General features: G+C 44.4%; 1 protein-coding gene across 3 annotated transcripts; it reads right to left on the bottom strand.

The window, feature by feature from the left end:
• Positions 1 to 1,001: 1,001 nt before the first annotated feature.
• On the bottom strand, positions 1,002 to 14,229 carry LOC113008507 (uncharacterized). 3 transcript variants are annotated; one of them, XM_080290739.1, is made up of 15 exons: positions 13,788 to 14,229; positions 12,347 to 12,433; positions 7,477 to 7,589; positions 7,223 to 7,264; positions 7,100 to 7,126; positions 6,933 to 7,004; positions 5,247 to 5,312; positions 4,968 to 4,994; positions 4,847 to 4,891; positions 4,726 to 4,761; positions 4,565 to 4,645; positions 3,860 to 3,956; positions 2,652 to 2,761; positions 1,969 to 2,088; positions 1,002 to 1,657 (listed from the first exon to the last, which is right to left on the bottom strand). In XM_080290739.1, exons 2-15 carry the CDS (start codon positions 12,420 to 12,422, stop codon positions 1,640 to 1,642), a joined length of 930 nt encoding a protein of 309 aa, XP_080146865.1. In that variant the 5' UTR covers positions 12,423 to 12,433; positions 13,788 to 14,229; the 3' UTR covers positions 1,002 to 1,639. The 3 variants fall into 3 exon arrangements, with proteins under 3 accessions (XP_080146865.1, XP_080146863.1, XP_080146864.1); XM_080290737.1 differs by having other exon boundaries at positions 1,002 to 2,088; XM_080290738.1 differs by lacking the exon at positions 13,788 to 14,229 and having other exon boundaries at positions 1,002 to 2,088; positions 12,347 to 13,376.
• Between the last annotated feature and the right edge of the window lie 1,166 nt (positions 14,230 to 15,395).

Genomic DNA, 15,395 nt, shown 5'->3' with positions numbered 1-15,395 from the left:
AGCATGATGTTTCCACCCCCATGCTTCACAGTAGGTATGGTGTTCTTGGGATGCAACTCAGTATTCTTCTTCCTCCAAACACGACGAGTTGAGTTTATACCAAAAAGTTCTACTTTGGTTTCATCTGACCACATGACATTCTCCCAATCCTCTGCTGTATCATCCATGTGCTCTCTGGCAAACTTCAGACGGGCCTGGACATGCACTGGCTTCAGCAGCGGAACACGTCTGGCACTGCGGGATTTGATTCCCTGCCGTTGTAGTGTGTTACTGATGGTGACCTTTGTTACTTTGGTCCCAGCTCTCTGCAGGTCATTCACCAGGTCCCCCCGTGTGGTTCTGGGATCTTTGCTCACCGTTCTCATGATCATTTTGACCCCACGGGATGAGATCTTGCGTGGAGCCCCAGATCGAGGGAGATTATCAGTGGTCTTGTATGTCTTCCATTTTCTGATGATTGCTCCCACAGTTGATTTTTTCACACCAAGCTGCTTGCCTATTGTAGATTCACTCTTCCCAGTCTGGTGCAGGTCTACAATACTTTTCCTGGTGTCCTTCGACATGGCGGAGTTTGGAGTCTGACTGTTTGAGGCTGTGGACAGGTGTCTTTTATACAGATGATGAGTTCAAACAGGTGCCATTCATACAGGTAACGAGTGGGGGACAGAAAAGCTTCTTACAGAAGACGTTACAGGTCTGTGAGAGCCAGAGATTTTCCATGTTTGAGGTGACCAAATACTTATTTTCCACCCTGATTTACGAATAAATTCTTTACAAATCCTACCATGTGGATTCATGGATTTTTTTTCACATTCTGTCTCTCACAGTTGAAGTGTACCTCTGGTGCAAATTACTGACCTCTGTCATCATTTTAGGTGGGGGAACTTGCACAATCGGTGGCTGACTAAATACTTTTTTGCCCCACTGTAGGTGTGGCTGCAGATCAGGTGGCAGAGCAGGTTGTTAATCGCAGCAAACAAACAAGCATGTTCACAACAAGGTAAGACAAAGTATTTGTTTTTATTGAGCTCTTTGTAGGAGGTGGATCACTGCAGCATCACAAGAAAGAAACACTTTCCTTTTGGTGTGTTATGATGAAGACTTGTTTAAGTGCTTTTAAATGATGCATGCATAAATCATCAGTTGAGACAAAAGACAGGCATAGCTTCCAGGTCTGGAAAGGTAAACGATACAGGAACATTATTTTAAGTGACTTCTGTTTGTGTCTGTGAGGAAATGAGCCTCCTTACTCTGTGACCTCAGGAGAGTCACACAGCACAGTCCTGATGACGTTATGCTTTCAGTTGTCAGATCTTATCAAATATAACATGTAAACTTTGTAAATGATGGTGATTACTAAAGTTAGAACTGCTGCAGGGGTGATCCCGAGGATGTTCAGTGACCAACAGTCTGTGATGGACAATTAGACAACGCTGATGATCCTTCCCTCACTCATCAGGCCACAACACCAACTTGGTGGAAAAAACCTTTCAGCTCGAGTTTTCACAAAAGGATATTTATAGGTCATATTAGAGTGGTCACACAAATCCAAGGGAATGCTTGTAAATGTTAGAGGAGCTGGTCAGACGCTGCTAATGGACAGCTGAGGCTGGAGGTCTGGTTCAGCTTCAGTATGCCGTCAGTGTCGGGGATCCTGCTGCTCCATGCAGGGAAAACACACAGAAAAGACGACACTGTGACTGTTAATAAAGCCTGCCCCCCACTTCGAGCTGCGTAGCTGTTGATATATGGGCTACACCGATTTGTGCTTGTTGCCAAAATAAAAAAAAAAGAATAATCATTATCATAATCAATAATAATTTAAAGCTTCAGTATGTGGAAGAAGAAACACTCAAATCGTGTGTTTGTGTGGACAGAGAGCAACACAGAGACTCTTCATTAAACATCAGACAGTTGTGTATTGTGTGTTGGATCTTGTGTTTCCATTCAATTGTTGCTGTGTGTTACCAATACGTTGATCCACTGAGACTCAGTGTAGATGTACAGAGCCTTTTTGTCCGTGCGAAGCACCATCACATTCTCCACGCGCAGCCTTCTCATCGCTTTCTCTCCATCCGCAACAAACACCTGCAGAGTGACACATGAGCCTGCTGAGGTCAAAAGGATTTGTTTCCACAACGGTACAAAGTCCAGGTCTCCAGCTGTTTTCCTCGTCATGACAACTGCACGTGGGGTGAAAACATTTATAGCTCCTGTGTTTGGACCAAGGATTACTGCCGCTTTGATTGACAGCTGTCACAACACGAGCAGTCATGCAAGAATTGCTTTGTTTACAAATTAGAAATTCGATTACAGCCTAACTGAACATGTAACTGAACAAGCACATGAACCTCATGGCATGCAGAACTATTCTGTGACTTGTTTAAAGCTTACTGGTGGCAGTGGTTTCAAAATGAGGAATCCAGAGCTGCTGGGTCATCATAGCTAGAATCACATTTCATAGAAGGTCCATGGTAAGCTAGCATGTGTGAATTCTGGTCCATTTGTCTGTGTTGCTGTGGGTGTGCTGCTCCACACTCTTTCAGATCCAATAAAACAAAAGTCTTGCTTTAAAAAATGCACTGGGATGAGATGGTGTAAAGATTACTCCCCAGCAGAGTAATACAGTTTAACCAGAGTGTGACACTGACCGTGTGCACGCTGACCACCAATCGTTGTGGGCTCTGAACCTGTGAACAGTTGCATGTGGCTGGAGGACCTGGGTTTCCTGTTTCTCCCTCCATGCCTGGTAGGATATACACTAAGAAAACACAAGGCATAATCAGCTTTCTGCCAACAAGTTTATATTTTAAGTGGTTTCAACAAGGCCATCATGTCACAGCTTTATCCTTTCTGGGTATGTATGACTGCTCCATGCTTGCGTCGTTGGCCTGAACGACATTGCCCTATTAAATAATGTGTAACTAAGTAAAACTTTATTTATATAGCACCTTTCTAGATAAAAGATCAAAAAGTGCTTGACACAAGGATGACAAAGTATAAAACAGAAACAGACAAAATGCAGCTCTAAAAAGAAACTACCGAGTCCACACATCTTACGCTCAGTGGGAGAGAGTTCCACAGTCTGGGAGCCACAGGGGCTAAAGCTCTGTCTCCCTCAGTTCTCAGCCTTGTACACTGAATAACAAGTAGGCCCTGATCACATGACCTCAGGGAGCTGCTGGGGACACAGGGCTGCAGACCTTTAATGATGTAAGCTGGTGCTTGTCCATGAAGAGCTCTGAAGGTCAGAACCAGAATCTTGAAATGGACTCGATGGGGAGCCAGTGCAGCTGTATCAGCAGCGGTGTCACGTGTGTGAATACTTCGATGGTTCGCCTTGCTGCAGTGTTTTGGATAAACTGCAGACGCTCCAGGAAGTTTTTGTTTAAACATGTAAACAGTGATGAAATGAAGTGTGAACTAAAGTGTGGTTTTATACCGATTATTACGCTGCATGAAAGGATTATTACAGGTTATATAAACCTGCAGCATTAAAATGGTTCTTGTGGCTTTAGTGGTTGTGCAAACATCTGGAAAAAACAATGTCACACAATAAGGCGTGATCAAAGAAACAAAAAGTAATTATATACATTTTTATACCGTGTAGAGATGTAGATGGGAGTATTCTCTGTAACATAAATCATTACATTACAGAACATAGTTTCTTCAGCACAGTTTCATGCCTCCCTGATGCCGTCACTGTCTAAAAAGCAGTTCCTAACCTCAATCAGACTTCTCTGGTGAAATGAAATTTAAATACAACTTTATAAATCTTCATCTTCTGTACCAATATCATGACTATATATTTACATGCACTTTAAAGTAGATCAAAACTGATACACGTGTTGTCACAAACCTTGTCCAGGAAGTCCAGGTTCTCCAGTCTGACCATGACACCCTGCATGACCAAGATGACCTTGAAACCCTTTGGGCCCACGAGATCCCTTCGGCCCCTGCACACAGTGATCACTCCATTCATTTGGTTTGCATGCAGCAGACAAACTGAGGTACAAACTTCTTACATTCAGCTATATCCTATTAAAGGTAACCAAGCAGCAAATGTCTGTGGACAGTGAGAGGTAAGAAGTTTCACATCAACAAAATGATATTTAGAAAATAGGTGCCTTTTTAAATATATGAATCTACTAAGCAGTTTTTCAGATATGTGTGTGTGTCAAAGGATGAAGTCGGTACAAAACTTCACGGTTAGTAGACGTTTAGTAAACGCCTACCTCACAGCTAGCTTTTGTTTCAACAGGCAGCTCTTTAAACAAAAAGGCATGAATGCAACGGGAACAATATCACACACGCACGCGCACACACACACACACGCGCACGCACGCACACACGCACGCACGCACACGCACACACACACACACGCACGCACACACACGCATGCACGCACACGCACGCACACACACACACACACACACACACACACGCACACACACACACACACACACACACACACTTGTGTGTCATTCTTCCGACTCTAGCACTGCCAGCCCCTTGCAGGGTTTCCCACCATGCACACACTCTGTGTTTCATTCTTCGTGCCTACCGTGCTCCCCCTGTCCCCAGGCTTTCCTCTGGATCCCTCCTCCCCCCTTTTCCCTGCAGCGCCCCATTGGCCTGGGTCTCCCTGCACCAGCACAACAGAATGGCCTTAACATACTGCACAGCCAGAGATTTTCACCGAATGTGTCTCAGCCAGTTCTTCACCTTCTGTCCTGGGTTTCCAGGGATGCCACGCTCCCCCTGCAGAGACGCACAGATTCATCAGCCAACGCAGTCACATAATGTCTAACAGGAGCAATGTTTTTTCTTCTTTTGATTTCTTCACCTTCACTCCCTCCAGGCCTGTTTTTCCTTTGACACCTTTATCACCCTGAACAATAAAAATAGCAAGTGTCATCGGAACATATGTATAAATGTATAACAGTAAAAAAAGAAAAAACACTTACACTGAATCCGCTTTGCCCCTTATTGCCCTACATAAACACACAAAGGAGCTTAGTATCAGTAGCATTAAAACAAAATACAAATGGGAAACTGCTGTTTGGTTTCCAGACAGGAGTCGGGATGAGTGTGAATAACATATATGTCTGCATGTGGGCAGGACGAACTCATCTATTCAGCACAGTCTTTAATGTAGTTTATGAGATGTGTCCTAAATCAGGTAGTATATACTATGGCTACTGGCTGGTTAGTCATATAAATAATATATCCAGCCTTTAATGTACCTTCATCATCCCAGGAGTTCCTATATCTCCATACAGGCCCCTCCAGCCTCTGTCTCCCTTCTCTCCCTGTGGAAACATTGACTCATATCAGCTCATATTTTCACTGTGTAAACATTTAGATTTATACATTATTTCAATAAATGGAACATTGATGATGTCTATCACATCTAATATTCTTAAAACCTATCTGGCTTTGGATGGAAAGGCGACTGATACACCTGAGAAATCAAGTTAGTGATATGTTTTCTATGCTCGGTGTTTCCTGTAAAAACATGAAACTTTGCCCCTTTTTAAAGGATGACTGTGGCGGGGGCGTGGTTTGCTGGCCTGCTGCAGAGGAGGGGTGACATAGTGAACTCTGGGCGGCACGGAGGAGGAGAGGCAACAGGTGTACGGGACAGTGTTAATGAGGGAGATGTCTTGTGTGCCCACAGTGAGATGGAGCAGATGATGCTGGGAGGGAGTGGCTGCGTCCGAGGCAGGTGCCAAAGGTTATTTCCAAAATAAAAGACACTAAGCATAACCCGTGTGTGTTTGGGTCTTGTGTCACAATGACCTAAACTGTATAAGATGAGTCTTTTATACTTATTGAAAGACCTTGGTGTGCACAAGAAATAACAGGTAGCACAAGCATTACAACCATGATTAATAACAAAATCAACCCTGGCAGCCAACAGCAAACCAAGAACAAATGCCCCACCCTGTATGTCCGTAAATGAAGCTTTTTATTTTCATCAGGGACCTTGGGCCAAAGAAAAAAACCCTGAAGTGCCTCAGTGTCACGTGCAGGGTGCAGTGGGAATTGTATTGGGGCAATTGTCATTGTCAGTCCATCTGCGCTGTAACTGCAATAATTTAATCAACCGATTCACACTACAACCTGCTTTGCCTCTTATCTGTAGTTATTTTTATTTAATTTAATAACTGTACAGTACTCTGCTTATAGTAACCATTGTCCTTAATGTAAATATGTAAGTAGCAGCCTCGCCTCTGTCAGTGCGCCCCAGGGTGGCTGTGGCTACAATGTAGCTGCCATCACCAGTGTGTGAATGTGTGTGTGAATGGGTGGATGACTGGATGTGTAAAGCGCTTTGGGGTCCTTAGGGACTAGTAAAGCGCTACAAATACAGGCTGTTTACCGTTTATTAGTCATAGCTTTACAAATACAGGATGTGACTTTATTATTGCATAAATGCACACCTCAGAGTTCTTAGTCACACAGTCGCATTACTGAAAACATGAACTTTGTGTTACACAAAGAGTTTCTTTTTCATTTTTTCACCACTGTTTCAATTCTCTGCAATTCTCTATTTTACATGTTAGGTCTCTTTATCCATTACTTTTACACTCCTGACATTTTAGTTCAGTTTTCGTTACAGCGCCAAATCACAACTACAGTTACCTCAAGGCGTTTTATATTGACCCTACAATAATACATACAGAGAAAACCCAACAATCATATGACCCCCTGTGAGCAAGCGCTTTGGCAACAGTGGGAAGGAAAAACTCCCTTTTAACAAGAAGAAACCAGAACTTCTTCTTTTCTCCTCATTTTAGTTCTTTTTAGCTCTTAAATTAAATAGTAATTTCTGTTTTTATTTGATCAGAGCAAGTCTTTCCTTGACCATGTAGTGACCATGCAGTCAGTGTTGTGGTGTATGTCTGTATGGACGGACTTTATATAACCTTTTGACCTGGCTGTCCCATGGCTCCTTGCATTCCACCTTCTCCCTCTGGACCTAACACACCAAGCTGACCCTGAAATACACTCACCAGTTAGCTTTTGCTTTCATGACATCTTACATGCAGTATTTATGAGCCTGAAAAGATGGGATAACTGTCTTACACTGTACCTTCGATCCTCTGGCTCCCCTACAGCCCTGCAACAGTAACAGTACCATTACCGTAACAGTACATATGGCGGCGGGGGGGGGGGGGGGGGGGGGTTAAATATGTAAAAAGATGGTCCTGCATACTTTTTCTCCTTTAGGTCCTGTGATGTGTTCTGTTATGTCAACCTGGAGAGTTACAGAGAAATTACAAAAAACGAGTTCTTTTACATCATGCTTCAATTCTCACACCTTTTCTTTCTTTGAATGAATCAATGTGGGTGCTACAGGTTGGGCTAAAGGCTAAAGGGTTTGAAACATTTATTCCTGAAGAAAGTCTTGAAGGAATAATTTTAAAACAAAGCTAATTTGTGGGTAACAGAGAGGAGGGAGATCATCACCATTAGCTCTGCTTTCCATTTGATTGGAGGAAACATAGGTGGTGGAAGAGGAGGAGTGATGAAGACTTCACATTTTGAAACTGACCACCTGCTGCCTCTGCTGGATGGGAATCCTGCACAGGCAGAGAGTACAAAAATCATGTTAATTACTGTGTTCCCTGTGCATTCTGGGAAAGGAGGGCACTGAGATCAATCAGATCTATAATCATGACATAGTGACGGTTTTAGGCAGTATGTGAAGTAAAAAACACTTTCTAAAACAAATCACATCTTGTGTTTTGATTTTACGTACCATCCATGACATCATGTTATCCAGAGTGGTCCTATGATCAAGGCTCTGTGGCTCAGACATTAAATATTGTGGGGCATTGATTCTTGATTTGTATATTTCACTGTCTGACTTGTCTGCACAGCAGTCATGCTGCTGCATGTGCAGTCACCAACCACCTTTCCACTCTTTATTCTCTTCATAGCGGCCCACACTTCCTCCTTGCTAATGCCCTGCACACGTGTGGGCCGCTGTGAAGAGAATGAAGAGTGGAAAGGTGGCTGGCAGATTTCTAGGAGAGAGGGCAGCAGACCTTTTAGGCTGTTTAACCAGACTGTTCACCACAGTCCTCATGCCCGAGGAATGGAAAAGAAATGTACTGGTACCCATCCCAAAACGTTGATTCTTTTCATCTGGACGTTTTCAGTGAGAGAAACACGGCACTCATCCAAGAGACGTCTTCAGTCTCAGCTGACTGCTGGTTTCCCCAATCTTATAAGCAGTACATTTGCATAATGACTGAAACCAGCAGTACTGAATGAACAATGGGCTGGGAGGTCAATTCGTTGATTATTAAAATGTAATGTCAGTCAGCTGAGACTGAAGAAGTCACTTGGATGAGTGACGAAACATTTGTCCCACTGGAAACGCTGCATCCAGATGAACAGAATCAACTTTTGGGGTTTACTTACCTGGATGACTGAGCATGCATCAAGGCACTGGAACTGATGTTCAAGAGCAAGGGTGATATGCAGAGCTCTAGTAACTACACAGGTTAAAGTTAATGACACATACTATGAAGATAAAGTAAAGTGTTGTGGAAGCTAGGCTGAGAAGAGAGGTGACAATCAGTGAGCAGCAGTGTGGCTCCCTATCAAGAAAGAGCTCTATGTGATGTTTGCTTTGAGAGTGTTGATGGAGAAGAATGGAGAAGGTCAGAAAGAGTCTCACTGACTCTTTGTGGCTCTCAAGAACGCAGATAATAGAGAGAGAGAGCCAAGAGAGGACGGACTGTTTACTCCAGAGATGAGCTGATCGCCCTGATGCCGGCCGGCTCGCTGGCCAGGCCCGCAGAAGTACCAGCTGATATTTGGAGGAAAACGCATCGGGGATGCAGAGGTCAAGGACAGAAGAGAAGAAAGAAGGAGACGGTGAGACAGCGGAGGCTCGAAGCGAGGAGGAGCTATAAATCGTGTCTGCCGTCTATCGTGATGGGAAATGTGCGATCGTTGGCAAATAAAATCGACGAGCTCTCAGCACTCGTACGGAGTCAGAGGGAATACCGAGAGTGTAGCCTGATGTGTTTCACCGAATCATGGATGCACCAGGACATTCTCGATGAGAATGCTTCCGTGGAAGGCTTCCACACTGTTCGGGCGGACAGGGACAGCATCGCTAGCGGTAAGCGTAAAGGAGGTGGGCTTGCTGTTTTAGTTAACAACCAGTGGTGTAACCCTGCCAACATAACAATCAAAGAAAAGATTTGTTGCCCGGACATTGAACTGTGTGCTGTTGGACTCAGGCCGTATTATTTACCCAGGGAATTCTCTCACGTCATCTTGGTGGCTGTTTATGTTCCTCCCTCTGCTAACCCCACAGCTGCATGTGACACTATCCACTCTGCCATAGCTCGGCTACAGACTCAGCACCCGAGTGCCTTTATTGTGATCTCGGGTGACTTCAACCATGTATCACTGGACAATACACTACCAACATTCAAACAATATGTGGACTGTCCCACCAGGGGAGAGAAAATTTTAGGAGGTGGTCAGAGGAGGCAATAGCGGAACTACAGGGCTACTTTGAGGTGACCAACTGGGAGACACTCTGTGAGCCTCACGCCGAGGACATCAATGGGCTTACTGAGTGTATCACAGACTACATAACTTTCTGCACCGACTCCATTGTTCCAGCTCAGACTGTTCATTGTTACCCAAATAACAAGCCGTGGGTGACTAAGGACATCAAGGCCCTCCTCAACAACAAGAAGAGGGCTTTCAGAGGGGGCAATAAAGAGGAGGTGAGGAAGGTCCAGGTGTTACTAAAGGACAAGATCAGAGAGGCTAAGGACAATTACAGGAGGAAGCTGGAGTGGAAACTCCAGCAGAACAGCATGAGAGAGGTGTGGAGGGGCATGAAGACCATCACTGGATTCAGGCCAACCAACAGCAGGGGAGCTGAGGGAGGTGAGAATAGAGCCGACGAGTTGAATCTGTTTTTCAATAGATTCGACACCACAGTGTCTGCTCCCACCCCCACAACCTCACCTGCAGTCAGCCTGGAATCCAGAGCCACACCACTGTGCCAGCCTCTCTCTTCACATGTTGCCTCCTGTGAGATTCCTGACACCCCTCCCCCACCCATCACCTTCACTCAATACCAGGTTGAGATGCAAATGAGGAGACTTCACTCAGGCAAGTCTGCTGGACCAGACGGAGTGAGTCCCCTCGTCCTCAAGACCTGTGCCCCCCAGCTGTGTGGAGTCTTTCATAAACTGTTTATGCTGAGTCTGAGTCTGCAGAGGGTCCCGGTGATGTGGAAGACATCATGCCTCGTCCCTGTACCAAAGACGCCTCGTCCCAGTGGCCCCCAGGATTACAGGCCCGTGGCACTGACCTCCCACATCATGAAGACCCTGGAAAGGCTCATCCTGGACCAGCTGCGACCCATAGTAAGACCACATCTGGATCCCCTTCAGTTCGCTTATCAGCCTCGTCTCGGAACTGAGGACGCCATCATCTACCTGCTCAATCGTGTCTACACCCATCTGGACCAGCCGGCGAGCACTGTGAGGGTCATGTTTTTTGACTTTTCTAGTGCTTTCAACACCATCAGGCCGACCCTCCTGGGTGATAAGTTAGCAGCGATGCAGGTGGATGCTTCTCTGGTGTCCTGGATTGTTGATTACCTGACAGGAAGACCACAATATGTACGTCTCCCACAGTGTGTGTGTCTCCCACACAAGGTGATCAGCAACACAGGGGCACCACAGGGGACTGTCCTCTCCCCCTTCCTCTTCACCCTCTACACCACAGACTTCAGCCACTGCACAGAGACCTGCCATCTTCAGAAGTTTTCTGATGACTCTGCGGTGGTTGGATGCATCAGCAGGGATGATGAGACAGAGTACCGGGCTGTGGTCGACTCCTTTGTCACGTGGTGTGAGCAGAATCATCTGCAGCTCAACGTGGCAAAGACCAAGGAACTGATCGTGGACTTCAGGAAGACCAGGAAACACTTGACCCCTGTTTCAATCCAGGGGGTCAGTGTTGACATTGTGGAGGACTATAAATACCTTGGAGTACACATTGACAATAAACTGGACTGGGCTAAAAACACCACAGCACTTTACAGGAAGGGCCAGAGTCGTCTCTATTTTTTGAGGCGACTGAGGTCCTTGATCTGCCAGAAAAGCATTCCAGCGTTAAGCTTAACAACCGATATATGGAGCAACTGCCTCTCTCTCTCTCTCTCTCTCTCTCTCTCCCTCTCCTGCTGCTACTTCATTCATAAAACTGATCAATGATCATCTGATCGGCTCTTCTGTCGCGACTCCGTCTCTCTTGTTTGTTTTTGGCTCACTTTACACCAGAAAGAGGAAACCAGCAGATAAACAATTAAAAAATACACTATATCGGATTCATATTGGTATCAGCAGATATCTAAATTTATGATATCGGTATCGGACATAAAAAAGTGGTATCGTGCCATCTCTAGTGTGAACGAGAGGGAGACAGGTGGAAAGGTGAACATGGAAGGAAGAGAGGTAATAAGGATAGATGAGTTTACATACCTGAAGTCAGCCATCTAAGGCAATAGTGCACAAGAGTGTTCAAGAAGAAAGAGCAGGTAGGGTGGAGTGGGTGGAGATGAGTGTCAGGGGCGATTTGTGACAGAACAATAGCAGCAAGAGTGAAAGGGGAGGTGTCCAAGATGTTAGTGAGACCTGCTATGATGTATCGTTTGGAGATGCAGGTCACGGCCGCAGCATTAAATCACGGAAAAGCAGGGTTATGAGTGGTCTTGTGGTGTGATGTGCAGCTGGCAGCTTGGGTGTAAATAAATGGCTCAAAATTACAATTTGTGGTCCCGCCATGCCTTATTCACACCACAATGAGTTCATCACAACAGTTCTGCCTGAGCAGTTTGGAAACAAAGGGGCAAGGCTGAGATGGTTTGGACATGTACAAAGTTGCACAGGGGATATATTTAATAAAGGACGTTCAAGATGGAGCTGCCAGGTAGGGGAAATGCTCATTAACAGACAGTTACTTCAATATTTTTGATTAATTTCTCCGGCCCCAACTCAGCTCTCTCCTTCACCAGGCTCAACACAGAAGTGTTTTCAGCCTCTCTCCATGCACAGATATATCACGTTGACCTCCTTGGTCAACGTGATATATCTGTGTGGCCCCTCCCTTGTTCGACCACACCACCTAATATCCGCTACTTGTCGTGTGACCACGAAGGGCCCTTGCCATTTGAAGTATCAATCACATCTTAATGGTTTAATCTGAAACTCACTGAGGTGGGTGCTTTACCTTAGGAGGCAAGAAAGTGTTAGTGTTTATGGACTTAACTGTTATCCAGTGTTTGACTCACTTGTTGTAATAGAGGAAGCAGCCGACGGGAGGCTGCTTAGCAACGCAGTCCATCCTAGGATCAGCTGAGTCAGCATCTCAACACTTCCTGCAACCACAAATCATGACCACTAAGGAAAGTACTGCTTCCCTCTGTGGTCATTTAAATATGGCTTCATGTCTCTCCTTCCGAACCAACACCCACCATCTTTTTCTATCAGGTGGAAAATCTGATGAGGAGACTAGCAGAAAGATCCATGAAACCATCAGTGATGACAGATATGTAATTAATAATTCAGACACAGCATGAAAGAAGGGTTTCAATGGGTTGCAAAGCTGCTTGGAGATCCACACCAACGTCAGGCAACGGATGTGTGTGGGCCCTGAGATCAGATATTTTAGGACAGATGGCAGGAATATAATTTGTTTAAGTTGAGCTAATATGAGACAACAGTTTAAAGAGCAGAAGCCTCATTTATTATACTTCAGATCAAAACATTTAATCAAATGACTGTAGTTTAAGTCAGATCTGTCTTTAGACAGGTGCACATGTGTGTGGATGTGTATGTGTTGTGAGATTATTATATTATCTTATGCCACGTTAGACCCCTAATTAAAGATTGTGAAATCATTATGTAGTTTTAGTTTGCATTATTCTCCTGACTTAGAAGAAGGTGAAACTATTACACTTATTAAACTGAGTTGTATTACACTAGACTGCTGATTTATTGTGAATGAATGATATTGTTTATGATGCATTATACTGCTGAGTTATAAGAAATACTGTTTTCAGAGAGTCATCACCTTATTTGTCTGACTAGAAAAGAACAGGACAGACTGCACAGGAAGCCGAGGTCATAACTTGGACTTACTGAGAGAGAAAGAATGTGGATGTTTAGGCTTTGTGACTAGGTGGAGGAGGGGCTGAAGCTATAAGAATGTGAGGAACGCTCAGACGCTTTGAGATCAGGCGGACACCCTCCCGCGCTCATCTCCCATCCGGATGGTTTATGCTCATAAAGTGTTGAATTGTATGGAATAAAAGATTGTTGATTGAGCATTTATACACCGAGTATTGTCCTTCCTTCAGCCCAACGATCAAAAGAATTGGGAGATTTAACAGTGTGCACGAGAGGAAGATTTAGAACGTCACGCTTAAAATAATTCACCCTTCGCAGTTGTGACTCTTCCAGCTCACAGTGGAACTTAAGTTTTCTTAGCCTGGACTCGGCTGCAATGCCAAACACATATTACAAACTTGAAGTTAAATAATCTGAAAGACCTCCAATGCAGGACCGTAGTCCCTCCACTGTAAACTCTAATTTAATAAATGGAATTTATTAATGTTCTTGTCCTGTTCATAAAACCCAATAAATAATGGAGAAGAACTTTTCCCCTAATATGTAATTAAGTATAAGAGTTCAGGTATGTTCATGCATTATAGTCAGTGTAGCGTGTCTTACCTCAGTGCTGTTTCCTGCTCAGTGCCTGGGAAAGCTCTAGTCCTGTACTGGAGATGTCTGTTGGAGCTGCATCTCTTCCTGGTCATGGTCCAGCAGAACTGCAGCCCAATCTGCTATGCTTGCACGTTCAGTCTGGCTTAATCTCAATCAACTGTGGAAATGCAATGCAGCTTCTGGCACTGCTTCACAGGAATAATCAGATAATTACTTTAACACTGAGCCAAAGAGGAGCCTGCTGATCAGGACACATGCTGTGGAGGATGTTGGGTCTGTGTTTCCACAAACCCCGCTAATTCTAGAGACTTATTCATCATGAAGAAAACAAGACAGTCGATCGATCCATTACTTGCGCAAGGGAGGCCTCTCATCTGTGTCCAGCACGACAAAGACCCCAATGATGGCCTCCTCTCGCTGCCTTTTATTGACAAACTTCAAACAATAGTTTACAAAGCACCTCCCCTTGCAACCCCCTTTGGTTACAAAGACAAGGCACTGTATGTGTGAACTTCTGTAAGTGTGTGTGTGTGTGTGTGTGTGTGTGTGTGTGTGTGTGTGTGTGTGTGTGTGTGTGTTTGACCTCCTGCTGACCAAAGGGTCATAAACCCAGGAAGCTTACATCGAAAGAAACAGATCTTTCAGATAGGATGTATCTACAATAAAACCTCCCCCAGCACAGAGTGGCTGGAGAGGTGGTCAGGATCAAAGGAATGGCTTTGATCCTGCTGCTTAAACTAAGACTGTACAAATTTAAGAAACACAATGGCAACATTCAACAATTAGACTTAACAGAGGATGAAACTTTGAAAGCAGTCTGTAGCACTTTCTGTCATAATATATTACATGAATATATCAGAGCCCCATCAGTGCTGTTCATCCTGCACTGCAGCAATGGTCATAGTGGGTAACTGAAATAGTTTAAGTACTTTTTGCCCCGTAGAAATCAGCTGATCTTCAGTGAGCCCTTTGGATAAATATTTAGACCTTCGTACATTTCCAGGTGCGGGAGTGGGCTGATTGTTCCCTCAGTGGTCATGAGAATTTGAATAATTATGATGAAGAAACTGACCTCCCAGCCCATTGTTCATTCAGTGGGCTGGTTTCAGTCATTGTGCAAATGTACTGTTTATAAGTTTGGGGAAACCTGTAGTCAGCTGAGACTGAAGACGTCACTTGGACGAGTGACAAAACGTTTCTCCCGTTGAAAACGCTGCATCCAGATGAACAGAATCAACTTTTGGAGATTTACTTTCCTGGATGATTGAGCATGCATCAAGGCATCTGAAATAAAGCTGATCCATCTCTGTCCTCACACACTCGGGATCTGAAGTTCTACTTTTACATTTTTCAGTTCTACAGTTCTGCTGACATATGAGCTGTTTCTTTGTGAACATACCTCATTAACAATTATTCAGACAGTGTTTTTAAGCTGAATATTTGCAACAAACTCAGTAAAAAAAACAACAACAAAAACCACAGTCAGTACTAAAAAATTAATCAGTGGAAAAATTAAACACACATGTTTACTTACGCTGCCAAGTGGGAGTAGTTGGTTTCAGTACATAAATATTGGGCTTTGGTATTTAATCCGTAGTTATTGGTGTGACTATG

Source organism: Astatotilapia calliptera, chromosome 16 (assembly GCF_964374335.1).
Source record: "Astatotilapia calliptera chromosome 16, fAstCal68.1, whole genome shotgun sequence".
NCBI classification, from domain to species: domain Eukaryota; kingdom Metazoa; phylum Chordata; class Actinopteri; order Cichliformes; family Cichlidae; genus Astatotilapia; species Astatotilapia calliptera.
This window is presented reverse-complemented; position numbering and strand designations above follow the sequence as displayed.